A 27,219-nucleotide genomic window follows, 5' to 3' on the forward strand; every position below is an offset into this window, starting at 1 on the left:
AATTTGGCCAAGTGGCACTTTAATTTGCCAAAACCTAAGGCATCCACCCAGCTTCAGGAGTACTTTTCAAGGATTGTTAGCAGCCCAAATTCCCTCAAAAGAATCCAGAAGCTTAGCAAGCCTGGGAGTGGCAGCAGTAGCTGAGGCCAAATTTTGAAAATTATGGTGTCTGAAAGCTGAAGGAGGCAACAGCCTAAACCTCACCTGGAAAGCAGGGCCTGGGTCTATCTTGGTGTTTCAAGAAGCCCTCAGAATAGCACTCTGCTCTGACAGCCACTTAGGCTAAGGTTGAAATGCTATGATTTCATGGATTTGCTTCCAAAGGGGCCAAAGTGGAAAAATATACACAAAGTAAGATTGTCCATGAGCTGTTCATTGTTCAAGCCAGGTGATAGGTACATAGGGATTTACTATACAATTTTCTCTATTTTAGAAAACATATTTCAAACAGATATTTGAGACTTTATGTAAAAAAAAAAAAAAAAGGTCAGGTGATGCCAACCAACTAGTTGGTTCTCTGGGAGCTCTTTGTCCCCTTTTCCTATTCATTTACTTCATCTGGGTTCTAACAGCTGGTGTCACCTTGAGCATATATTTCACCTCCGCAAACCTCATTGCCTTTTGTAAAATGAGGGCAACTCTTAGACCAGCTCTTGGAACCCTTCTGGTTCTGTGATCTCCCCATTGGTCTAGAGCAGGGGTGGCCAAAGTGTAGCCTGAAGACCAAACCCACCCACTGCCTGTTTTTAAAAATAAAGTTTTATTGGAACATAGCCATGCTCACTTGTTTCTGTATTATCTATTACTGCTTTCATGCTATAATGGCAGAGTTAAGTAGCTGCAAGGGAAACCATATGGCCTGCAAAGCCTGGAATGTGTACTCTCTGATCCTTAAAGAAAGTTTGCTGGCTCCTGCTTTAGAGGACCTTGAAGAAAGTTAAAGAGGCTCAGGCATGTTCCTGGTTCCTTTCCACCAACATTAAGCTTTCTCTTCCACTCTCCATTCTTTGGGGAGAGAAAGTTGACTCCTCTGCCTGTGAAAAAGGAGGGAAGTTCTGAAAAAAGGAAGGGTTTACTGGCTCAGAGATCTTGCCATCACTTCTGGATCAAGCACAATGTCTGGTACTCAAAGTGCTAAACAATGACATCTAGAAGCATGGAATTAAGGTTAAAGGATCTGCTGAATACACAGGAGGATGCTGTAGGATTCTAAACTTTGGAGGCCCCAGGAAAAAGCAACAGGAGGAAGCCCAAGACAGTCCGGACTTCGGGCAGACCAGAGAACTTCTGGAGGGAAAGTGAGAGGGACCACTGACAGCTGAAAAAAACCAGACGTCTCAGCCAAAGTTCTGTCAACTTAATCACAGTTAGATATTTTATGGATGGTCAAAATGGCAAGAAATGGTCCACCTGCTTGGCAACAAGAAAAGTAAAGGGAACAAAAAAAAAAGAAAGAAAAAAGAAAAAGAAAGGTAAGGGGACCTACAGGGGCTGGGTAGCCACCCTGACCACCCGACACATTCTCACGGTTCTCCCATCCATGTATGTATAGCCCCAAGGTCCCTTGAGGTAAACCACCACACCAAGAGGTGACACGTCTATATCAGGGAATGGACAGGACCAGTCCTGTGGTCCCCAGAATCCTGCCAGAAGGCGTGTTATCCCATGTTGCTTTCTAGCTGCTCTACATCTCAGATCTGCATGGGTGGGGAAGATTCGCAGGGGACGGTTGGGGGCAAGTTTCTTAATTTATTCACCCTTTACTTTGGAATGTGGCCTTGGTAAGAGGTTGGCCGTAGAGGGAAGGGTAGATTGGGAAAGGAGATGATATCTTTTTCCAATTCCAAATCTGACTCTGATGGGCACTGTAACCTATTTAAGTGGCCACCATTTTCTGAGCATTGTTTTCCTATTTGAACACCAGAGAGATTGTTTCTGCCCTGCACTTCCTTCTTCCGGACAGAGGTACCAGCAAAGCCTGCAGGGAAACAGAAAGCATGGCAGAAAGGTCCAAGAGTCATGTGGACTAAGAGATTGTTGCTTCTGTGATAAAGGAACAGAGGCAAGAACGCTTTATAGCTTAAAAAAGAAAGAGACGGCAAAGATGCATACACCCAGATACCTTCTGGAGGTGGAACTGTGAGGAGACAATCAGGCTGGGGGGCAGGGGGAGGGGGGTGTCTGTCTTCCTCTGGGGAAGACAGTGCAGGCCTGTTGGGCTGCCCCACAGGGAGCAGCTGCCCCTCCCAAGAGCAGCGGCCTTCTCCTCTGCATGTGCTCAAGGAGGCACTGCCTAGCCATGCTGCCTGGTTAATCCCAACTAACCATCTTTAAGCTTAGCCAAAGCACATCTGACACTCTCAGAGCCACTCACCTGCCATGTTGGAAATGTTAACGTTCAGCCTTTTCGAGTTACAGGGCATTTTAAGAAAGAAAGAAAAAAGGGCAATCAACTCTTGTTTTGGCAACGGTAGGGGGTGGCATTTCTTTAATACCTAAGTCAAATGGTCACAGGGGCCAGAAGTACTTATTTCTATACTGCTGTCTATAGTCAGGGCCACTGCGGCAGGAGGGCAGTGCATGTAGAAACCACATGGGAACACGGCAGCAGTGTGTGCTGCAGAAACTGGGGTGCTGTGTGTTCCCCGCACCCTTCCTGAGCTCTTGCCCTTCAAAGCACTTTACAGACAGAGCCTAAAGTGGACATGCTGTCTCCAAATAAGGCAAAGACTCTATGAACTATAATAGTGTTCTTCCACTAAAAAACTGAGGGAGGGGTGTGAACAGGTGGCCAATGGAGTTGGGAAGAGCAGCTGTCAGGACAAGGAAGAGGCTGCCAGGAGCACTGGTCTTAGCAGACCTGGAAAAGATCTAAGTCTGAGGGAAGAGAAGAGAAACTCACGGGCAAAGATGCTTCCCTGGGTCCTATTACTGGCCCCATCCCTGGGTACCAGTGGGATCTGAGGTCAGCTGTCACCTGTCGGGGAGCTCTGACATTCTCCCCAATCAAAAGGAGAGCCTACCTTGCCAAATGGACTGAGAGACAGATTCTAATGTCAGTAAAGTGCTTTGAGGTGCTGGGGGAGATAGGGAAGTGATTTGTCGGGCATCCCCAAAGCCTCCAAGATGGAGGGCACTAGGCCGAGTCAGGCTCTCTGTTCTGGCCCTGCTACAAGCGCCCTGAACTTTCTGAGGCACCTGAGCCAGAGACTGCCTAGAAGGTCCAAGCCCTCTGCTTCTCCACACTGGTGCCAGACACGCAGAATGAGCCTAGGCTTTATTCCTGGTCACACCAGGAGGCCCGATGAGACTGTAGGGTCTAAGCCAAGTGGCCAAGCATCATGAAATAACCCAGACCTTTCCAAATGATGTCTCCCTGAGGGCTCCGAGAGCTCTGCTAACCCCACTCCTCCTCACTCACTTTCCAGAGGCCTATGGCCCTGGCACCCGGGGTCCTGCTGCCACCCGCCTCCCCACAGTCCCTGGACCAACCTGGTGCTGGAGGCATGGCTCCTCCCTTACCTCGAGAAATGGTCCCTCCAGGGGCAGGGTTGACACACATGGGTGGAAGACGAGGTGGGGGAAGTTTGCACTGACGCTGCCTGTGCTGGGCCCGATCTGGGGAAAGAGAAAGGGCATCAGGGTGACATGTTCTCACCCCTCACAGTTACAGACGCCTGGACTGACTCACCCCAGAGCACCCGTGAGGAGCTCTGGGCAGCAGAGCTGCTGGACCATATCTGGAGCCAGTCACAGGTTCTGAGAAACAGTGCCACCAATGCCATACAGAAAGAAGGCATTGTCTTATACAGACGTGATACGTGACAGCCTCGTACAGATCCCTTCTTGGCTCTCAAAAAAGCCCTCAAACTCTCCCTGTTCTTTTAGCCACCCTCCATGAGTGTAACGCCCATCCCATGTGCTTCTCTACAGTCTCATGGTACCATGCACATCACCGGGGTTCTTCCACTTATCTGTCCTCCACTTACGTAAGCTACCCCTGTATCTGCTATGGGTTCCCCAGATAAGCCACCAGATCTCAAATTATTCTCCCCCTCTAAGAACTGGTGAGATAGGGACTAATTGACTGCTGGTGTCCTCCCCAAGAGCCAATATCAGATCCACCCTTACCAGCCTTCTCCTTCTTTCTAAAAGTTAATGATTTACTATTCCACATATTTCCATTCATTGGGAGACTAAATACTACCCATCAGTGGGTACATAAAGTACATTTTTAAGGAGTTCCAAAATTTTGATATACATGAACTAAAATTAAGACACTCACTGAGTGTTCCATGGGAAGGTGGAAATGTATGGCTAAGAAAGGTTTAAGGTCTTTAAAGCACCAAAATGGTGAAAACATCAGATAGTCACTGGTCTGGGGGAAAAGGTGCAAGAGCTCTCTGCTCTCTCTGCCCCACACGTTTTGGTATAATAAATGGGGCAGGAGAGGAGCAGGGAGAGACAGTCATACACACTCTACACACTTGAGCAACAGCCTGTAGTGCTAAAATGATGCCCCTTTCTATAATGCAAATTAGCTCATGTACAATTGGTAAATGGGGGAATGATATCAGTAAACATAAGAACCCTTGGTTCAAATCTGATTTTTCTAAGGCAAGGGAACTAAAAAGCAGGAGTGGAATGATAATTTTCGGCAGGAAAAGAAAAAGCCCCTTCAGCTATATTTTTAAAAAATTAAAATCAAGTGCCTGTAGGGAATCGAGGTGGTAGATACATGGGTGGTCACTATACAACTTCTCCAACATTTCACTATTTCTGAAATTTTTTCATAATAAAATGTTAGGGGAAAGCATGTACTTGCACTCAGGTCCCCTTCCCCCACATTCCCAGCTGCACACACTCATTAATGGCTGCCCCACTGGCTCAGAGCTCCACCTCCACCTGCGCTGTCTCAGCAACTGCCAGCTCCATTCTCATTAGAAGGCTCAATGTACATTTGTAGCATCACACTGAGCTGCCTGCTTTGGTGGTCCAAAGCTCCTTCCCAGGTACCAATGACTGTTTTTGTCATCTTCTGGTCATAAAGTTGCAGGTATACAGCCTCAACTCTATTTTTCCCATAAGCCCTCTTAAAACATTGCAGGTGTGTGATTTTGCAGAAAACATATATACTGTTACAGCAGAAATGTTGTTACTTCTGGAACAAAGTGCCTAAGATGAAGGTTATCTTGGAACTAATTCTAGCTCTGCCTTGAAGCTAAGGTTGTAAATGACCAGCTCAACCTCTCCTTTCCTGTTTGAGGAAGGTCTTCATTCATATCCAAGGATGCTGGCTTGAAAAAAAAAGAGAATAAATGATTTGATGATTATTTTATTTCATTAAGCATTTTCAGTAACTGGGGGAAGGTTGCTACAATTCCACAACAACATCACTGAGCCCGCTTCTGACCACTGGAGCTGGAGGAAAACTGCACATTCTTGTGGTTGATACAGTATTTTTCAAAGTTTTGTGCTGACTGTAAAAGACTCAGCTCACTCTTTGTGGCCTGATTCTGATGGCATTACAGCTGAGAGACAAGAAACCTGTGTTAAGATGCTGGAGAAGGCAATAACAGGTTACTTACCAGGCACACAAGTGTTCTAGTTGGGAGGCGTTGGCAGCTCTGTTTAACTACATAATAGGAAAGATGGTAGCCCCAAGACCCAGTGGGCCACAGTCCACAATGCTGCAGGGAATTGCTAGGGCCATTACCTTCAGAACCATCAAATAGCCCATACCATTAAGATCGTAAAGCCCTGAGTGCCAGAAAGCATCTCTGAAACACAACTATCTCCACCCTAGTGGCTTGTACACAGCAGGTGCTCAATTTTGCAGCCACACAGCACACTGCATGTTGAGGCCAGGCTGTCACTCTCCAGAAAAACATGGGCTACAGGGCTGTACCCCAAATAGATCAACCTACTCTCATTTATTAAAGGCCTGCCAACCCATGGCTAAGGGCTGGGGACAGACTACAGCCAAGTGCTTTTCCTATATCATCTCTAAACTTCACTATACCCCTGAAGATAGGGACTGGGAAACAGGTAAGTTAACACCTTGTTAGTGTTAGTGGGGACCCGATTGGAACCTTAGCCAGTCTGAATCAAGCTTTATACCATGTTAAATTTTCTCTCAAGATTCACAATGCCCTAGGGAGCTCATAATTTCACCATGAGGAACAAAGAAATACATAAAAACTCCATAAGAGATAAAGAAGTCCTATACAACAATAAAGTGTCACAAGGCCACCCATGACCAATTGCCAAGGTCATGATGCAAACCACAAATGAGACCAGCATTCATAAGACAGGAGAAGGCATTCAGCCTTAGAGCCATGAAAAGACAGCTCTGCCTGAAGGAAAATATTCAAATCAGCAACTCTTTCTGATTAATGGTTTTCCCGGAGACCTTCAAGCATAAAATGGTTCTTGGTAGAAACACAAAACATTTACCTGTGTGGAAAGCGAGGTCCGAAATCAGACTCTGTCCAATTATTATGTCCTGAAGCTACTTAATACCATGGATTTGTGAATTTACCACGTGTCAGGCCCTGTTCTAAGCTGTTTACACATAGTAACTCATCTGATCCTTGGAACAACCCTATGCCCACTTAAATAGTAAGGAAGGAGGCACAGCGAGGCTCGGTCACCACCCAAGCCTCCTTGGCCAGCGAGAAGCAGAAGTGAGATGTGAACCAGGCACCTGGGTCTGCATCTTTGGCTCAGGGAGGTCCTGCTGCCTCCCACTAAGCTGAGTGCTGGCAGTGTCACCCCTGAAGGAAAACCTCTTGAACAAATCAATTTCCAGCCTAGAAAGCAAAATCACAAATGCTAGAAAGGAATTTTGTCCCGAAAACTCTCTCATCTGGTACCATTTCCCTATCACAGGGAGGAGGAGGACCGTGATTTTATTGGGCTCTCCATCCCTTTACGAAATCAGTACTGTTAATTCAGACACTCCCACCAGGAGAGAACCTGTCTTCATCCTTTTACAACTGGGTGGACAACAAAGCCCACTGATGAGGAGATAAACACAAAGCAATTAAATGTACTTAATTTTCAGCTCAAAATGCGCTATCCACACTAATCTCAAGTTCAACGTTTCCCTTTTCAGACACAGTTAACCAACACAACGAGGATGACAGATTAATTTCTTCATGCACTATGTAAACAGATCGAGTGGCTGAAGAGAAACAAGGAGACAGGAAGAGGCTGCTCTGAGACCTGGAACATCCAGCCTCCTTCTGGCCCCATTCAGTGGGTTACTTACATAGGGCACCACCTGGCCAAGGTTTTCCAGGCCTCTGCGAACATAAGTTGGAGAGGAGACACAACAGGGAGCATCTTTTTCATCAGCAGTTATGGATGGCCTGTTGTGGTTCTCATTTATTTGTAAAATATGCTCAGCTTAGGAGGCTCACAGTCAGCTTCAATACAGGTGACACAGGCCTTTTACTCTTTATTTTCTTAAAGAAGAAAAGTCCTGCTCCTATCTAAGATATACAATGCCCTTGGGATCTGGCCCCTTCAAGTCTTCACCACCTATATCTCTTCCTGTAAGCAGCCCTTGAATGCTACCCTCTCGCCCTGCCATGGCTCAGTTCTGCTACTGCTTATGCAATCCTCTCACCTCAGCTGCTGGAGGGTACTGATTTCAAGACTTGCTACAATTTCTCTAACCACTAATATAAAACAATGACTCAATCCATTTCCACTGGCTTTTACTGAGGTCTATCGTGTACAAAATGCTATGCCAGGTACCACGGATGATAAAACAGCACAACAGGCCCCGGCTGCGGGGAGCTTCTAATCTAGTGATACAATGAGTAATTCAGATAGACTAAGCACGAGAAAGTACAGATGTGGTGCTGAGGAAATCAGAGAGAAGAGAAATTGTCTTTGGTTGACAGAATCAAGAATGGCTCATGGAGGAAATGGTGTAAAACACTGGCCTAGAAAAACAGTAGGATTTCAATAAGCAGCGAATATGCAGGAGAGGGTATTCAGGGAGAGGGGTGGCAAATGTACACAAAGGCCTAGACAAGGGGTGGCAAGGGTTAAAAACACCATGCAAGAGGAAGGCTGAGAAAGGACTTTGGAAAGCCACCCAAAGCGGGGGGTCCAAGGACTACACACTGGTGAGGGACTTCCACAGCCTTCATAGCTGCCTGTCACAGGGAAGAAGGGCCTGAGGCCACAAGCACAATTACATTCTTACCTTTTCTGAATGAGTCCAGGCTGAACATTTCTGGCCAGGAGGGAAAGCTGGAATCCTAAGAAGAAGGAGGGCCGAGAGGCTATGGTTAATATTCATGGTCTAGGAACCCACAGAGAAGATTTCAATAACACAGAGAGCACTGTCCAGAAGACAAGAAAAATGAAGCTCTTCACTAATGAGCCCCAACTGCTCCCAGTCTTAAGGATGGAAGGGCCATCTCCACTACAAAGTAATTACATGTCTTTGTTTCTAATTGAGAGCTTTCTTCTTTTCTCTGTCCTAAACTCCCTGATCCCTGCTAAACAGAAAGGGATGCATTTCATCGTGAGAGACATATATTTCCACCTCATCACAATACTTGCAGTTATCCTGGGACGTGTAGGAAGAAATGAAATCCTACATGGACCCCTTTTTTCATGTGGCGTCAGGAAATGGGACTGATGATTGCCTTATGGACAAACTGGTGTACTGGGCTTTCATAAAACCTAGTCAGGCCCCTAGGAATGGGACTTGACTGACAGTATCAAAGAGTAACTGTAGAGTGATTCAAAATAAAAAGCTTTTCATGGCGGAGTCTCTATGAAATAACAAATATTAAGTTAAGGTTCGACTGTTGGCCAAAAATTTTGCTGCATTTTGCTCATTAGTACATTTAAGTGAGGAATATACCTAGAGACTTAAACACACACACACACACACACACACACACACACACACACACACACAAATAAGTAACACCTCTGGTTTAACAATTTTGTTTTAAAAAACACTCCAACTCACACTTACAGATTTTTTTGTTCGTTTGTTTGTTTTGTTTTGTTTTGGCTGCCCCATGCAGCATGCAGGACCTTAGTTACCCGACCAAGGATTGAACCCATGCTCCCTGCAGTGGAAGCACGGAGTCTTAACCACTGGACCACCAGGGAAGTCCCTACAGATGTTTCTAATACTGTAGTACTCTTGGGTTGGTGCAGTAATCCTATGTGGCATTAGTTTAAAAACATCTACACAACATTTTAGCAAATCATGATGATGTCCAACATTACTAGGAGTCTAATGGGGCCTACACTCCTGTTCCTGAGTGCTATTCCCTCTCATTCTCAAATCATGGGGAGGTGGGGGTGGAGGGCTGACCTGGGGACGAATCTTTCAGGTCCATAGCAGGTCTGCCCTGATGGCCTCCTCTCCCCCAGGGATGCCGGAAATTTCAGCCGATAGGATATGGTAGCTCAGAGAGAAAACTTCAATACAATATCAACAATAATACAATTTACTTTAATAAGTTACATTCTATAGACTCCTTCTATCCAAATTAAAAGAAAAGGGGTGTAATTTGAGATTCTAATTTTAAAGAAACTCTGACTATTATAAAATCTAAAACATCTAAGCGATTATTATTTAAGAAACAATACTTTCTTGCTAAGAAGTTTTAAGTTCATTTGCTCGTAAACAGACTCTTGGTTTTGCTTTTTTAAAAAGCCCCTGATCCTCTCCATGCCAACCAAGGCTCATATAACACTATCTTTTCATGTATCAGTCTTAAAAAATATACTATGAGATTCAAGATAGGATCTTTTAGAGATATTTTACAGAGCTCTAGAAAATTTCATAAGAGATCTAAAAGAAAACCGCCTTCCTGGTTATACAGTATTATGTTAGAAACCTTTATGGTTTAGAGTTTCTCTAAAATAATCTAGAGATAAGTTAAATAATATTATGTCGAGATTTCTTGCATAATGAAACCTAACTCCAGACAGAATCACTATGAGATGATTCAAGGACAGAGAGAGGGTATAACTTAAAATGATGCCCTTCTTCCAAGACAGTCACAAATGGATTCAATACATGCCTTTTGCTTTACAGTGTGGCTGGGCATGAGACCCACCACTGCTTTGTGTGCATGGATAAATCAACTTACCTTACAAGAGCAGTGACAGTCTCAGATTTTGTGGGCTTTTGAACTGGAGCTGAATTCTCTCTTTGCTATTCCTCATCACGAGGCTGGGCCTCCTCCTGGGAAGTACAATGCTGGGTCACTAAAGTGATGGCCCCCGCAGGGAAAGACAGTTGCTCCGGACCACTGAAATTCATCTACTAACTCTGACAACAAGGACAAGTTATGTTAGTGGCATGAAACACACACAGTACACTTTGGCCTCACTTCAGGACCTGCCATGACCCACTCTATACCCATCAAATTGTGAGCTGCCCTACATCCGCACCTGTAAGATACCAAGAAAGATATGTCATGGTGAAGAGGGATGTGTAGTCCCGAAAGCATTTTCTCCAAGCCCAGAGCAAAACTTACTTCAGTTTTGAGTTCTACTCCCATCTGACTATAATATGAATCTATCTAAGGTAGATAAAGAAGCTCTTCCAGATTGGGAAAATAACAAAATTAAATGCTAAGTACCATTTTTATAGTTTACAAAGTACTTCCACAGACTTCATCTCACTTAACCTATGCAACTACCCAGTGAGGAAGGAAATATCCTTCCCAGAGAAGGAAATTGAAGCAGATTTTCCCAGAGGAGTTTACACAACTTGCCCAAGATGCTATAACTGCCCAGGGCAGAATGCAAACCTGCAGTTAAGGTACTGAGCTCCAAAGTTTTCCATGCTTATACTATACCACTTATTTCCATGATATCATGCTGTTGCCTATTCATTCTTTGAAATAATATTTTATACTGACATCTTCAAAGGTTGAAAGAGGAAAGAACTTTGATAAACTCTGGACCACAATTCCATAAATTAAAACACTTTGAGAGTAAGTATCTTTTGGGTAAAGGGACAACCTACATAGGAAGAAAATGCAGCAAAGGATGTACTTCCTGCACCTAAAACAGCTACATAAATAAAGACCACTATATAAATCCCAAATACTACATCAGGAAAAAAGATTCTCCCTCCTGGAAACTCCAAGACTCCAAAATTTAAGTGTAAATTATAAAATGTAGTCAAGACCCACAATGACGGCGGGATTACCGCCTTTAAAGAAACTGCAAGGGAAACTATCAAAGTCTCATTTCGCTCTGGCCAGTAAGTTGCAACCAAAAACAGGTTGAGAATCTGCAAGTGGCCATCTGCAGTCCACTTGCTACAGCGTATGACAAACCCCTGTGGATGAGGGTTGCAAAGTGGACAACCTCTGCCTTGCAAAATCACAATTAAGGTGACCAGTGTTGCTCTACGATGACTAATTAGACAGCATGCTAACGCCATACTCCTGGCTCAGGGGCTCTGAGGACCCCTGGGACTCCAGTTCACTGCAAACAAAGGACCCAACATGCATTAGGTCTTCCCCTGCGAAATGGGGCAAGTCACCACCATCAAACAAAGAACACCTCACCCCTTGGCCTCCCCCAGTGACAAGGTCGGTGCAAAAGGGGGCAAACCAGGGGGGCCAGAATGCACCAGGCCTCTTTGTGGACGAACGGTCCAGGCGGCACGGGGGCAGACAAAGGTCCCAGGGCACTCCGGGGGCTTCCTCCAGGCCCTGCCTCGGGAAACAGAGCATCCCCTGAGGCGGAGGCGTCGTTGCGCCAATGAAGCGGCCTCTCCCGCGGCCCCCGCGGTGCCCCTGGCTACGAGGCCCGCCCTGGCGGACCGGTCTGGCCCCCGCCCCCGCCCCCGCCCCGGCTCCATGGCAACGGCAGGCCGAGGCCTGGTTGCTCACGGCTCGGCCCGGCCGGCTTCCCGGGCAGGCCTCGGATGCCCGGCCTGCTCCTCCGGCCCGCCCGCTTCTCCGCCCCACTCTCCGCCAAGCCGGCGATCGGACCCGGACCCCTCCTCGCGCTGACCACCCCCGGCCGCGGGAAGCTCCTCAATGGGGCACGAAAAGGGAGAATCAAAAGCCCAATTCACCTGTTGTTACAGATGTGAAACAAGCCTCGGTGCACCGCGCATGAGCCGCGGGCCCCCCCCAACCAAGGCCGGACTACAACTCCCACCAGCGGCGGCGCGGCCCCTTCCGGGTCCCGTGGCGGAAGTCCCGCCGGCCGGCGGCGCTCCCCGCCCCGCGGCCCCAGCCCCGCCTCCCGCGCTGGACCCCGTGTCTCCGCGGGTCTTGATGTGGTCCCTCGCGTGGGGCCCGCAGTGGCCGCCCAGGGCTCACGCCGCCGAGCAGCCAACCGGCGGCGAGACCCCGGCGCGGGGCCCAATGGGGGACGGCCGCGGCGGGCGAGGCGGGACTTCCGGCAGGGTCGCGAATGGGGCGGGCGCGCGGGGGGTCCTGGGGGTGCCGAGGGAGCGAGTCTGAGCAGCTGGTTTCTCGCAGAGGGTTAGCATCCGGAGTGTGAGAGCGGCAGGGCCTTCAGGTCCTCTGCGCGCGTGACCCGCTCCTCCCGCTGCGAGTGAGCAGGAGGGCTGAGCCAGGAACGAAATCCAGCTCGCGCCCCGGGCTTCCACCCGCCTTCCTCGCCGCGGCTCGTTGCCACGCCTCTTCTCTTCTCCATCTCCCCTCTAATTTTGTTTCTTTAGGGAGATGAGAATTTCTGCCTCACGAGATTGTTAACGAGGATGAAATCTACGTGATGGCGCATTGTAAACGGTACAACGTTAGGAAAAGGACAAGGTGGCACTTGCAGCTCGGAGTGCTGCTGGGCGGGTCTGAAGGTCCCGCCCCCTCCCCCTCCGCCCTCGCGTCTCAGAAGTGAGAAAGGGCCTTATCCCCGTTATATGCAACAGTCCTCCAGGTGAGGCTCCTGTGTGCGTTCAGTGGAATCCAACTTCAAAAGGAGAGATCTCGGTGGGGGATACCTCGGAAGCTGGGTCAGGATTTTACAGCTGGAAAGACCTAGAATATGCTTTTAAGATGTGGCCATATCCCTTCATTTTTGTCCAAACAATTAAATTCAACAAGTATTTGTTATTTACTTTCTCTCTGCGTTGGACAGAAGGGTGAGGGAGGTGAGCATGGACCATCATTCATTTAAATAATTATTCTCTATTTTGAGCAGGGCGTGGTGCTATGACGTGTGGGGATGACCCCTGCACGGATATTGATATATAGCAGTTGATAGGCAGGTGTGGAGGATGCAAAGACACTGCCCCCAAGGGGCTTAGGGCCTAGTAGAGAAGATGAAAACCTGCGTAAAGCAAAAAGAGGAAGTATAAAGTATTCTAGGGGCAGAGAGAACCATGTGAGCAAAGGCATCCAGGTGGAACAAAGGGCAAATCCTAAAACTATTCAATAGTTCAGTGTGAGGAGAGGGCTGGGTATGTGAATGTTCTTTAGAGGAGATAGAGCAGAAAAAGCAGAGTCAGGAATGCTACGCTAGGATTTTGACTTTATTTTTAATCAATTAGTTTTTGTAAGACATTTTTATGGTTCTAAGTAGGAGAGTAAAATACTGTATTTTAGGGACGTTATTCTGGAAGTGTGAGGGTAGAGTTGGCTGGGAAAATATTAGCTAGGATACTAATTAGATGACTGTAATGAAGGGTTGAACTGTGCTCAGCGGTGAAAAAGACAAGAAAGATAAGGAGAGGGTGATTGTAGACCTCCAGGCTGGTCCCTGGCCACAGGTGTGTGGAGACCTGACTGTACCCGAGTGACTGGAGGGATTATGCACTGTTAATATGATTAAGTTGGAGATGATAGATTCAGCCTCATTCAGATTGTGTTTGAAGTGCTGTTGTGAATGTTAAGTGATAAAGACGTGGTCTCTGCTCCAAAGGAAGTTCTAATCTGCAAGAGAGGATGAGAAAAGCATGCAAATAAGTCTTAAATCAAAAGCTAGAGGCGGCACTGCAAGAGGCACAAGTAGAACATTCTAAACTTTTTCCTTCTTGAACATTTTATGTTGTTAGTTTTGTCCCTGAAGGTCTTTTCCTATTCTTGAACCTTGGACTCTTCTTAATGAATGGCTGTATCTGGTGAGGCTGATAGAATGATCCATTTTATATCAAAGTGAGTGCCAGTTAGTGTCTATCTTTCCCCTTCCCTCCCATATATTTCATCTCTTATTTCCTAGTCATTACTTTAACTGCCTTATTTTTCTCATCCCTGTCCAGTCCCTAGATTTCATTCTTTGCTAACATCTCTGTCTAGAAACTTCTCCACTTCTTCTGATGTTTCCTACTCATTCTTCAAGGTGCTACTTTGAGCTTCTATTAGCAGTTTATTCTTCCGTGTGTGGTAGCCCTATTGAGAATAGTGCTGCTGTGAACATTGGTGTACAAGTATTTGAATACCTGTTTGTTTTCAATTCTTTTGGTGTATACTGAAGAATAGAATTGCAACTTTGCTTTTTTTTCTTTTTGGCCACGCCTCTCAGGCTTGCAGGATCTCAGTTTCCCGACCGTGGACTGAACCCAGGCCATGGCAGTGAAAGCACCAAATCCTAACCACTAGCCCACCAGGGAACTCCAACTTTGCGGGTTTTTTGTTTTTTGTTTTTGGCCACTCTGCGTGGCGTGTGGGATCATAGTTCCCCGAACAGGAATAGAACACGCTCCTGCACTGGAAGTGCGGAGTCTTAACCACCAAACTGCCAGGGAAGTCCCCCAACTTTGCTTATTTTTAAAAGACAATTAAAACCATGAAACACTCTTAGCATTCTTTCTTCAAGTATTGGTAAGATTTGTTTTCTTTCTCCATCTGGGTCTCTGCTCAGATGTTATCTCAGAGACAGCTTCCCAGACCTTGTGGATTTATGTGTGTATTCTTACTTACCAACTGTTTCTCCCTAGAATACAGATCCTTGAGAGCAAGAACTTAATCCTTTGTTCACCACTGTATCCTAAGAAAATTGCACAGTGCCTGGTCCTATTTAGAAATAAGCACTGAATAAGTGTTGTTGAATGAGTGAGCACTTTCACCTGGGAGGCTGGTTCCAGTTTAGGGAAACAAGCAGTCCTATTGGGGGAACAGAAATTGGTAGTACTTTTTTAAAGGGTGGTTTGGCAGTATCAGATTTAAGATGTGCGTGCCCTTTGACCCATTTCAGTTCTAAGAGTGTATCTAACCATCATCATGAATGTGTGAGAAAATCATTGGTGCCTTATATTTAATGTTAAAAAAAAACCCTACACATCTCTTATTAGGAGACTAATTGAATGAAATAGAATATATCTGGGACTTCCCTGGCGCTCCAGTGGTTAAGACTCCACACTTCCAATGCAGGGGGCGCAGGTTCAATCCCTGGTTGGGGAACTAAGATCCCACATGCTGTGTGGCACGGCCAAAAAAAAAAAAAAAGAAAGACATCTGTATTAGTCTGCTTGGGCTGTCAGAGCAAAGTACCAAAGACTGGGTGACTTAAGCAACAGAAATTTATTTTCTCATAGTTCTGGAGCCTATGGGTCCAAGATCAATGTGCCATCAGAGTTGGTTTCTGGTGAGACCTCTACTCACAACCTGTAGACAGTGTCCTCACATGGTTTTTCTTCTGTGGTTGCTTGGAGAGAGAGAGGTCTCCGGTGTTGCTTCCTCATGTAAGGACACCAGTCCTATCATATTAGGGCCCCAATCATAGGACCTCATTTAACCTCAGTTACCTCCCTAAAGGCCCCATCTCCAAACACAGTCACATTGAAGGTTAGGTATTCAACATATAAATTTCAACATATGGACACAATTCAGTCCATAATAACATTAATTAAATGAAGGAGGAAGCAGCAGTTTAAAAGGATGAGTTAGATCTAGTGTACAGACATGGAAAGTATACAGGGAACGTCGAGTAAAAAAAGCAACTGCTATAACCAGTACGTTTATGATTCCAAGTACATTTTTTTTTTTTTTTGGGTGCGTTGGGTCTTTGTTGCTGTGCTTGGGCTTTCTCTAGTTGTGGCGAGTGAGGGCTACTCTTTGATGCAGTGCTCGGGCTTCTCATCTCAGTGGCGTCTCTTGTAGCGGAGCATGGGCTCTAGGCACACGGGCTCTAGAGCGTAGGCTCAGTAGTTGTGGCGCATGGACTTAGTTGCTCCACGGCATGTGGGATCTTCCCAGACCAGGGCTCGAACCCGTGTCCTCTGCATTGGCAGGTGGATTCTTAACACTGCACCACCAGGGAGGTCCTCAAGTGCATTTTTTATTTTTATCTTTTTATCAATTTTTATTGGAGTATAGTTGATTTACAATGCTGTGTCAGTTTCTGCTGTGCAGCACAGTGAATCAGCTATACACATACACATATCTACTCTTTTTTAGATTCTTTTCCCATTACAGGTCATTACAGAGTGTTGAGTTCCCTGTGCTATACAGTAGGTTCTTATTAGTTATCTCTTTTATATTACATAGTAGTTTGTATATGTCAGTATCCCAATTCATCCCTCCCCGCCACTTTCCCCCTTGGCAACCGTAAGTCTGCTCTCTACATCTGTGACTCTGTTTCCGTTTTGCAAATAAGTTGATTTGTACCATTTCTTTAGATTCCACCAAGTGGCATTTTTTAAAAAAAACATGTTTATACATATGCTTATGTAAGCACAGGACATTTCTGAAAGGATATATCAGAATTCTTAACTGTACAGCTAGGTCAGAGTCTCTCAGTTTTCAGTTAATACTCTTCTATGTGGTTTGCTTTTGGGGAGCCAAAAGTATGCATTCCTTTCATGATAATAAAAAGTAGAAATGAAGTATTTGGAATATGTAGGGCTTCTGAGAAAGAAATGTGGTTATAATGGTAGCTGTTAACGCACCTATGCTGGCAGCTGTGCATACCTTTTCAAATATATTCAACTCAGATGTACATTTCTTTTTAAAATTTACTTTCTATTATGAATAATTTCAAACATACACAAGTAAAGAGATAGTGTGTGTTAGGTGAGGCAATCTGCCATGGACCCTGAGCGCCCCTGCAAGTTCTTTTTGGGTATATCAAGAGTGCAAGGCCCTGACTGCTCTTTACCTGGGCTATTTCTCAGGATTGTGTTTTCAGCAAGCAACCTTGAGGGAAGAAGTATTACCTCCCCCATGACAAAGGGCAGACTTAGCTTCCACTTGCTATAAAAACTGAATCTACCAAGCTCAGTGTTCCTCTCTGGTAATGAAATCCATTATGTGAGCAGACAAAGGTGGTCAGCCCTTTGTGTCACACCCAGGAAACTTGGGGCAGGAGAACTGTTGCAAACCAATATGAATGTCTGGCAACTGCTTTTGCTGTGATTAACATCCTTTGTGTCTGACCCGGGGGCTTGTGTCTTCTGCCATCATCAATGGAACAGTAATAGGGTAGCTACCAGTTTAGCTTGTGTAGGTTAAAATTCCAGACCTGCACCTGCATAGTTCCTGTCAGTACAATGAACACCCATAGTCCCCATCTTTCCCACCTAGTTTTAACAATTATTAACTCAAGGCCAAAACTGCTTCATCTATAAATCCCCATCAGCCAATGTCCACCACCCCAGATTCTTTTAATCAGATTATACCATTTCATCTGTAAAAATTCCGGGGTGCACCTCTATAAGACTCCTTTTATTCAGCACAGTCACAAAACAAATATCATACTTTTAAAAAGCTGGTAAATCCTTAATATAATTTTTATAATTCTTAACTATAGATAAATTATTTTGGGTAAATTTGAATCTTATCCCTGTCCTTTGCACCAATATTTTAAGTTTGGTGTCATTGCAACATCAAAGCATGAATGTAGTTTATTTATTTGTTGACTTCCCATGGGTTAATTTTTTGGACCTCAAAGTGCAAAGATAGGGGAATTTGGGTAATGAAGTATCACGTGTTTAGATATGCAGTAAACACAGTTATAAAATCAATTATTTCTGACAGAAGCTCTAGTTAATGTCATTGGCCAAATTGTACAAGTCAGTTATCCCCAACCTTATAAAATATTTATTGGTAAAACTAGAAAGAGAATGTGTAGCTCCCAGGCTGCTTTTTAGCCATCACTGTTAACCATGGTACTGCCAAAGGACCAACATATAGGCTTTTTCAGAAAAGTGAATGAAACTGACTTCTGGTCAAGATAGTACACACTTTGATGCCACTCCCTTTGCTCCAAACACATGGTAGAATTAACAAGAAAAGATTGAAATTACATATCCATATTCAAAAACAAGATAAACTCTTTTGTTGACCAGGAACAAGGAGCTGTAATCTTGCTGGGCTATGGATCCAGAAATAGAGGCAGTCTGGAGTTTGTAACTTAAAAGGTAACAGATTGAAGGGGTGGGTAGAACCATGGAATGTGGCTAACTGGGGCCTGGATTGCTGCTTGCAATTAGGAATTTAGGTAGGGCTCCCTAAACTCAATAGAGATTGAAAAAAACTACATCCCGTCTGTGCATGAAGACATAGTTTATATGAAGTTGAATACTTAGGAAGCAGACACAACATTGAATCCAGACCTAAGTCCAGCTACCCTCTCACTTAGTGCCTGGAAACTCCTGTCTCCCAAATTTCATGGTGCAAACAGAGTCTCAGATTACTAATGTAAGACTTGTTTCTGGTTGGCGTTCCTGGAGAATTGGGTAGAGGTTACCACAAAACCATGAGGGAAGGAAAGATAACATGTATGGGGAAACTTTTTCCATTCATGAAAAGCTTAGAAGTTAAGCTTCCAAAACATACAAGAAAACCTAGCCAAAAGAAAGATAACCAACAAAATCTGCATCAGGAGATGAATTCACTGTAATTGAAATGAAAATAATGGAGCGAACTGATAATAACTTTAAAATAAATATGTTCAGGGACTTCCCCGGCAGTCCAGTGGCTATGACTCTGCACTTCCAGTGCAGGGGGTGTGGGTTCGATCACTGATCGGGGAACTAAGAACCCACATGCCTCGTGGTGTGGCCAAAAAATAAAGTTAAAAAAAACCCTAAAATATGTTTAGAACACTCAAAGACATAAAGGAAGGATACCTTTTCTTTCTAGAAGAATAAGAAATTGTGAAATAAAAGTGGTCAGAAATGAAATAGTAAAGGTAGATATTTAAAGAACCAGTTAGTAATCCTAGAAAATAAAAATGCGGTTATTGAATAAGCACATCATGAGCAAATGAACCAACCCTTAAGGCAATAATGCCCACCCCTGATTCAGAAGGAGGACTAAGGTCTTATTTAGGAGGAAGATAAGAAGGTGAGTAATTTAGGATTTTGTTAGAAATTTTTATTTAGAGTATAAAAGGAATGTAAATATAACTCCAAGTCAGTCAAAGGGAAATAAAACTATTCATTGAACAGAAGGCAGGGTATAAGAGAAGCAAAGAAAAAGCATGGTAAACAGAAAAAATACATATATATGAGATGATAACAGTACATCAAAACATAGCAATGATCACAATGAATGTAAAAGATTTAAACTTTGCTCCTTTTTGCCCTCACACCGGGGAAATCAGTGACCAGCCACTCAGAGATTTTTTGGTGCCAGGCCTCTGCCCTTTGGGTCTTTTGAGTGGGACATGTAATTCTTCTATTCAGCACTAGAGGTCAGCAGCGTTCACTACTGTATTTCTTTCCCCTAGGACTCTATAGTACTTCGGTCAGATTCTCACGAAGCAGGAATGCGTTTCTTTTAGACCTGACTTATCTTTCATCTAAGGCTCATTCCCAAATTAAAAAAAAAAAAAAGTATGGTCCTTAGAATTTCAGCTGCTCAAAATAGTTGCCAAGGATGTATTTAACTGCCTGGTAGATCTAGGGAGCCAGATTTTTTTACAGATCGTACTTCTTCATTGATGGGCATTGGTTAGATGTTCTGTGAATATGGCTGTATAGCTGCAGAATGAGGCTTCGAGCAGGATATACGTAGCTAGAGAGCCTTCACTGGATCTTAGGACAAATAGATTTATACAAGATATTGTCTTTACTGTTGTTGAAGACTGTTATGAATCTTTCTGGCTAACAGTTAACCTTGAAAAATCATATGGTTTGTTCACTCTCTTGGTGGTGTACTACCAGATAGGATTCTTTTTCTGACTCTTGCCTTTATATTTGCTCAAAAGTTTATGGGGCTTTGTCTTAACCCTTCCTAGGAGAAGCAGAGAACCAGGAGGGATTCATATGTGGGAACACCCTTCTGCTGTGACCAGTTGTCCAATTTTGCCATTTTCATCTTTACTACGTTAATTAGTGGTAGTGGCTGTTAGTCAAGAATCACTGACTGCAAATAATACTTGGTTACTTAGGCTGAGTTTGAAACCAGTAATTATGTTTAACTTGTGTTTAAGTAGGCAATGGCTCATTTTAACTTCATTTAGCTGATGTTGTCACGTGGGAACAGAATAATTTCCTTATGCTACTAAGACCTTAGTATATTACTATGGCCCATTGTAGATGTCTAATAACTTTATGGAATGAGTATGAATTGGCTAATGGAGTCTTTTCTTTCCAGAGTGACTGCCAAGGGAAAGAACTTTTAAAGTTGAGCTGTGAAATTCATCCTTGTTAAATGACTTTTCCAGAACTGAACTATGCCATTTATTAAAGCTTTAAAAGACATAGTGAATGTTCAGAATTTCTACCTTGGGTGTGAATTATTTGTATGCAGAAAAACAAAAGAAAATTGAATTTTAAAAGTAAAATTTAATGCTGAAACCCCTGACCAGTTGAAAGTATTATTAGAACTGGTAAAACAAATCTCTGGTGCAGTAAGTCAGAGAATCTCTGGGAAGCAGTAATGATTGGAGAAGGTGTGGAGAGGAGCTTCTGGCTGTCTCCAGTTCATAAGCTGGGTGGTGGTTACACAGGGGGTCCACTTTGGCATAATCTGGCGAGCTCTACACTTATAATTTATATGCATTTCTGTAAGTACATCATCCTCCAGTAAATTTTTTTTAAACTGATATTTACTGAATTCTACTTTAATCCAAACTGCATCCTAAAGTTCCTCAGGTGAAGGAAGCTTCTCCAGGTCCCTGGTCTTTAGCCTGTCTTGTCAAGACTTTGGTTCCTTCGGGTTCCAGGAGGCCTACTGAGCAGTGAGTCTTCCCCAGTTTCTTCCAACTATTTAGTTGGCCAAAAAGTTCATTTGGTGTTTTCCATAAGATGGCTCTAGTGGTGCTTAGTTGTCTTTAACTTCATTTGAAACAATTTTGTTAGATTGTATTTTGACAACTGTCATATCAGCATGCATTTAGAAAAAAACTTATCAAAATTGGTGAATTTTTGTGTAGCCATTTTAATATTGAAGATGGAAGAAAAAAGCAACATTTTTGGCATATTATGCTTTATTATTTCAAGAAAGGTAAAAGTGCAACTGGAACACAAAAAGAGATTTATACAGTGTATGGAGAAGGTGCTATGACTGATCAAACGTGTCAAAACTAGTTTGTGAAGTTTTGTGCTGGAGATTTCTCGCTGCATGGTGCTTCACGGTCAGGTAGACCAGTTGAAGTTGATAACAATCACATCGGGACATTAATTGAGAACAATCAACGTTATACTACACAGGAGATAGCCAACATATTCAAAATATCCAAATCAAGCATTGAAAATCATTTGCGCCAGCTTGGTTATGTGAATTGCTTTGATGTTTGGGTTCTGCATAAGTTAAGCAAAGAAAACCTTCTTGACAATATTTCCGCACGTGATTCTCTACTTAAATGTAATGAAAACATTCCATTTTTAAAACAAATTGTGAAGGGCGATGAAAAGTGGGTACTGTACAGTAATGTGGAATGGAAGAGATTGTGGGGCAAGTGAAATGAACCACCCCCAACCACACCAAAAGCCGGTCTTCATCCAAAGAAGGTGATGTTGTGTATATGGTGGGATTGGAAGGCAGTCCTCTATTATGAGCCCCTTCTGGAAAACCAAATGATTAATTCCAACAAGTACTGCTCCCAATTAGACCAACTGAAAGCAGCACTTGACGAAAAGCGTCTGGAATTAGTCAACAGAAAACGCATAATCTTCATCAGGTTAATGCAAGACTGCATGTTTCTTTGATGACCAGGCAAAAACTGTTACAGCTTGGCTGGGAAGTTCTGATTCATCGGCTGTATTCACCAAACATTGTACCTTCGAATGTCCATTTATTTCGGTCTTTACAAAATTCTCTTAATGGAAAAAATTTCAATTCCCTGGAAGACTGTAAAAGGCACCTGGAACAGTTCTTTGCTCAAAAAGATAAAAAGTTTGGGGAAGATGGAATTATGAAGTTGCCTGAAAAATGGCAGAAGGTAGTGGAACAAAAAGGTGAATACGTTGTTCAATAAAGTTCTTGGTGAAAATGAAAAATGTGTCTTTTATTTTTACTTAGAAACCTAAGTCACATTTTGGCCAACCCAATAAGACTCACAAGGGACCCAGAAGTAATGTCACCACTATCCTTCTGAATGTATTGTAGTGTATGTTTCAATGTCACTGTCCTTTGTAGTTTTATTAGAGAATGACTGGAAATGACCTTGGAGTCATAACTCTGGTCAGCACATATTAACAAATTAACAAATTATTAAACCTGGTTTGATCTTTATCCCTACTGTTATATAAAAAATTGTCATAAGGCTTCGACTGTAGTGTGAACTATATCTAAGTATGTTTTTTAAATTGTTGAAATAATTTCACTAACAGAAAAGTATAAAGAAGAGTGCAGGGCTTCCCTGGTGGTGCAGTGGTTAAGAATCCACCTGCCAATGCAGGGGACACAGGTTTGAGCCCTGGTCCGGGAAGATCCCACATGCTGCGGAACAACTAAGCCCGTGCGCCACAACTACTGAGCCTGCGTGCCTAGACCCCGTGCTCCACAACAAGAGAAGCCACCGCAATGAGAAGTCCACGCACCGCAATGAAGAGTAGCCCCTGCTTGCCGCAACTAGAGAAAGCCTGTGTCCAGCAACAAAGACCCAATGCAGCCAAAATTAAGTAATAAATAAATAAATAAAAATTTTTAAAAAGAGTGCAAAGAATTCCTGTATGTCATTTACCAATTTCCCCTCTTGTTGATACTTTATCACATTTACTTTATATTTTCTTTCTCTTCTGAAAGTTTGCAGATGTGATGCCCAATTACCCCTAAATACTTCAGTGTGTATTTCCTAAAAATAAGGAAGATCTCCTCCACATAACCATCAAAATGAAGAATTTTGATTTCACATTGATGTAATACTATCATCTAATCTGCAAACGCTATTCAAATTCTGCCAGTTGTCCCAATAATGTACAGGATCATGTGTTACATATGTTTGCCATGTCTCTTTAGTCTCCTTCAATCTGGAACAGTTCCTAAGTCTTTCCTTATCTGTCACAACCTGAATAGGTTTTAAAAGCACAGGCCAGTGACTTTGTAGACTGCTTCTCAGTTTGGATTTGTCTGACGTTTCCACGTGATCAGATTTAAGTCAAGCATTTTGGCAGGAATGTCACAGATGTGAACTATCCTCATCGTGTGGCACGCCATGCTGATTTATCCCATAATTGGCATTGTTGCCCTTTTTTTAAAAACAAGATTTATTTATATATTTATTTATTTATTTTTGGCTGCATTGGGTCTTTGTTGCTGCGCACGGACTTTCTCTAGTTGTAGTGAGCGGGGGCTACTCTTCATTGCAGTGCACTGGCTTCTCATTGCGGTGGCTTCTCTTCTTGTGGAGCATGAGCTCTAGGCACGTGGGCTTCAGTAGTTGTGGCTCTCAGGCTCTAGAGCACAGGCTCAGTAGTTGTGGTTCACGGGCTTAGTTGCTCCGCAGCATGTGGGATCTTCCCAGACCAGGGCTCGAACCCGTGTCCCCTGCATTAGCAGTCGGATTCTTAACCACTGCGCCACCAGGGAAGCCCCAAGGCGTTGTTGCCTTTGATCACTTGGTTAAGGTGGTGTCTGCATGTCTCCTTCACTATGAAGTTATTACTATTCCTTTTGTAATTAGTAGGTATCTAATGGGAAGATGCTTTGAAACCAGGTGGATATCTCAGTCCTCTACAAAACTCCTCTGCTATTTTTAGCATCTATTGATGATTCTTGTTTGAATCAATTGTTACTATGGTGGTTGTCAAATGGTGATTTTTCTGATCCCATCACTCTCTCTACATTTATAGTTGACATAGAGAAGCACTTTCTCTTCCCTCCACTCTCCCATTAATTCATTTATTTATATCATTATGCATCCATGGATTCCTATTTTGTTCAATGGGTTATGATCCATTACCATCATTATTTATTTGATGCTCAGTTTGTCCCAGATTTGCCCAGTGGTACCCCCTCCAGACTGGGTTCTCTGTCCTTTTGACATGTTCCCATCATTCTTTGAGTATTTCCTTACTTTGTAACATAACAAGATGTACCATTCTCATCTTGTACTTTCCATGCCCCAGCCCTGGAACCAGCCATTTCTCCAAGGAGCTCTGCTTCCTTTTAGTGGAGTTTGGTGTTTAGAAACCAAGATCTGGACACTATGTGTATTCACTGCTAATGAGCTATCACTATATACTCACACACACATATAAATGCACACACTCACAACTATATATCTCTAATTTTTTTAAATCTATTGAAAGCCATGTGTTCACACCAATACCTTCAATTCCTGTCAAACACCACAAGGTTCCCCTTTTTATATTTGTAACTTCCTTCTCTAACAGTGGGAATCCTTGCTTATATTACCCTCAATATATTTACTTACTTGCTCAATTCCCTTTTAAGTAACCAATCTTTGGGCATGCTGACTACTTCCTCGAACTTGACTGTGCTAGCTACCTCCTCACTTGGCCATGATGCTGCTGGCTGACTGCAATAAATATTGGGGAAGAGTCATCTAAGGTTTATTGATTCTTTTAACAAGGTCAGTAATCGGTAAACTGTTGAAGATATTCTTGAGAGTTTATATCATAAAAATGTAGTTATATTATAGTTAATTACAGATAATTTGTCTCATGAATATGAATAATTTGTTAGCTAAGTAGAGTTCTAGGTAAATATAAACAAAAAATATATACTAGATTTGAGGAGAAATTTGATGAGTGATAAAAACTTACATTTGAATAAAAATAATACAGTTCACATTTTTGAGCTCTTACTATGGGTCTGTCACTAAGTACTGTAGGTTTGTTATGTCATTTATCTCCTCAGTAATTCTAGTTGTATCCACTATCAGTGTCTCTGTTTTACAAATGGGGAAACTGAGGCTCAGAGCAGGGTTAAGTAATTTGCTGAAGGCTGCTGATATTTTTAGTTGTGGAGCCTTTGAATTGACTCAGTCCATCCCCAGAGTTTGTACTGTTAACCAATAGACAGTTTGCTATTGGACCTGGTTGGTTTTGTGTGGTCGTTTGTTTGAAATTTAAAATAGAGCTGACTTAGACCATTTCATGAATCTTAAAATCCTGGGAGAGAAGTATATGTTTCTTCTGCTTCCTTTGTAGCTGTCTTTTTTTTTTTTTCCTTTTTTGAAAATATAGTGTTTATATATACAGAGTTTAAAATCCTTACATAAAATAAGAAAGATACTGAAATGAAGAATAAGAGATTATGCATGAGTACGATTATGCATGAGTACAAATATTTTTTTCTTAGATATCATAGTATATTATACTCCAGTTACCTAAAGTTGTATGAATCAGTTCAAGTTCACTAATATGTATAACCAAATGGAATAAAGGAAAACAGCTGCAGTGGAATGGAAATTGGTCTATCAATTGTACATCTTTGGTTTTCCTGTTTTTTTAAACCTTCCCTTCTACTCTTTGGTTAGGCCAGAAGCCTGCACAACATAGAGATACTGTTGGCAATCTGAGACAGTATTAACTAATTTAACAATGATTTATTATGTATGGGTTAAGTGCCAGGTATTGTGTTTTACATTTTGAGAATATGGGACATGTACACCATCCTCAAGGAATGTTCAGTTAGCAGGGGAGGACTGGTATGTTTGTTCATCCATCCCATCATTCCTTCAGTTTTTCATTTATTCAACAGATGTTTATTGAGCCAGGCAACATGCTAGGTGCTAGAGTACAACGGTGAACAAGACAGAAAAGTCCCTGTCCTTAAGGAACTTGTATTCCTTGAGAAAGAGACAAGATAATGACAGGCAAATATGTATATGTATATATACACAGTATATTTGAATATAAATATGCATATGTACATATGTAAATTGAAAGTCATGATACGTGTCATAAAAGAAGCAGGTAAGGGTCAGAGAGAGCACCAGCTGCAGGCAGGGAGTGGGGAAAACATAATTTCCTTTGAATTGAGTGGTTAGGGAGAGTGGGTCAGTAGGAACTTTTTCACCAAAGATGGTGTAAGCAGGGAAGACATTCATTAACTCACCTAAAAGAAGTCTGGACATAGGTGGTAGCAGGGTTGGATCATTTATTTAACTATGAGGATGTTGGAACCTTGGTTGGCTTCTCTGCAATTCCCATGGTTTTCTACATGGCTGCTACAACTCCAGACATCCGAAACTAACTCAACCACATGGAGGTCTTCTCCCTGCTGCTCCTTTTTATCAGGGAGAATTATTTTCCCCAGAAATCCCAGCATACTTCCCCAACTTCTCACTTACCAGAACTTGGCCACATAACCACCCCTTACCCAATCCCGAGGGATGACCATGACAGTCTTAAAACAATGAAGGTTCATCCGCTGGGACTGGGGAACAGGAAGAACTTCTGGAGCTGTGCTCACGAAATGCGTGTTCTGTCATCAGGCAAGAAACAGAGAATGGCTGTTGGGAGACAATGTCTGACAAGGAAACCTCTCTAAACTGGTAACATTTGAACTGAGACCTAAAGGAGAAGGAATTAGCATGCAATGCAAGGGTGGGGTGGGGAGAAACATCCCAGGCAGAGAGAAAAAAAATGTGCAAAGGTTCTAGTGCAAAGGTTCTAAAGCACTAAAGAGCTTTATGTGTTAGAGGAAATAAAATAACATAAACTCTCTCTCTCTCTCTCTCTCTCTCTCACACACACACACACACACACACACACACACACACACACAGTTAAGTATTAAAGATGTATTGATAGAAGCTTCAATAAAGTTTTGTTTTAATTAACGTTTTTATTGAAAAAGTAAGATACGCCGATGTTTAAAATATTTGAATAGCATAAAGGTGTAAGGTACAAATTGTTTCTTTCCTGCCCATGACCTACCC

The 27,219-nt window shown here is 43.1% G+C and overlaps 1 protein-coding gene across 5 annotated transcripts in view; it reads right to left on the reverse strand.

Annotated features, from left to right (window-relative positions):
- DHX30 (DExH-box helicase 30) overlaps positions 1-12,239 on the reverse strand; it is a 31,801-nt gene extending 19,562 nt beyond the window's left edge. The window contains exons 1-6 of one of the 5 annotated variants that reach the window (XM_057554355.1): positions 12,089-12,239; positions 10,140-10,234; positions 9,356-9,462; positions 8,222-8,276; positions 3,523-3,618; positions 2,375-2,403 (exon numbers count right to left, since the gene is read on the reverse strand). In XM_057554355.1, coding sequence (XP_057410338.1) covers positions 2,375-2,403; positions 3,523-3,618; positions 8,222-8,276; positions 9,356-9,380 — 205 coding nt within the window. In that variant the 5' untranslated portion in view covers positions 9,381-9,462; positions 10,140-10,234; positions 12,089-12,239. Of the gene's footprint in view, positions 1-2,374; positions 2,404-3,522; positions 3,619-8,221; positions 8,277-9,355; positions 9,463-10,139; positions 10,322-12,088 lie in introns of all 5 variants that reach the window. The other 4 variants (XM_057554356.1, XM_057554359.1, XM_057554358.1 and 1 more) reach the window with 4 other exon arrangements.
- Between the last annotated feature and the right edge of the window lie 14,980 nt (positions 12,240-27,219).

The sequence above is a fragment of the Balaenoptera acutorostrata genome, chromosome 10, assembly GCF_949987535.1.
Source record: "Balaenoptera acutorostrata chromosome 10, mBalAcu1.1, whole genome shotgun sequence".
NCBI classification, from domain to species: domain Eukaryota; kingdom Metazoa; phylum Chordata; class Mammalia; order Artiodactyla; family Balaenopteridae; genus Balaenoptera; species Balaenoptera acutorostrata.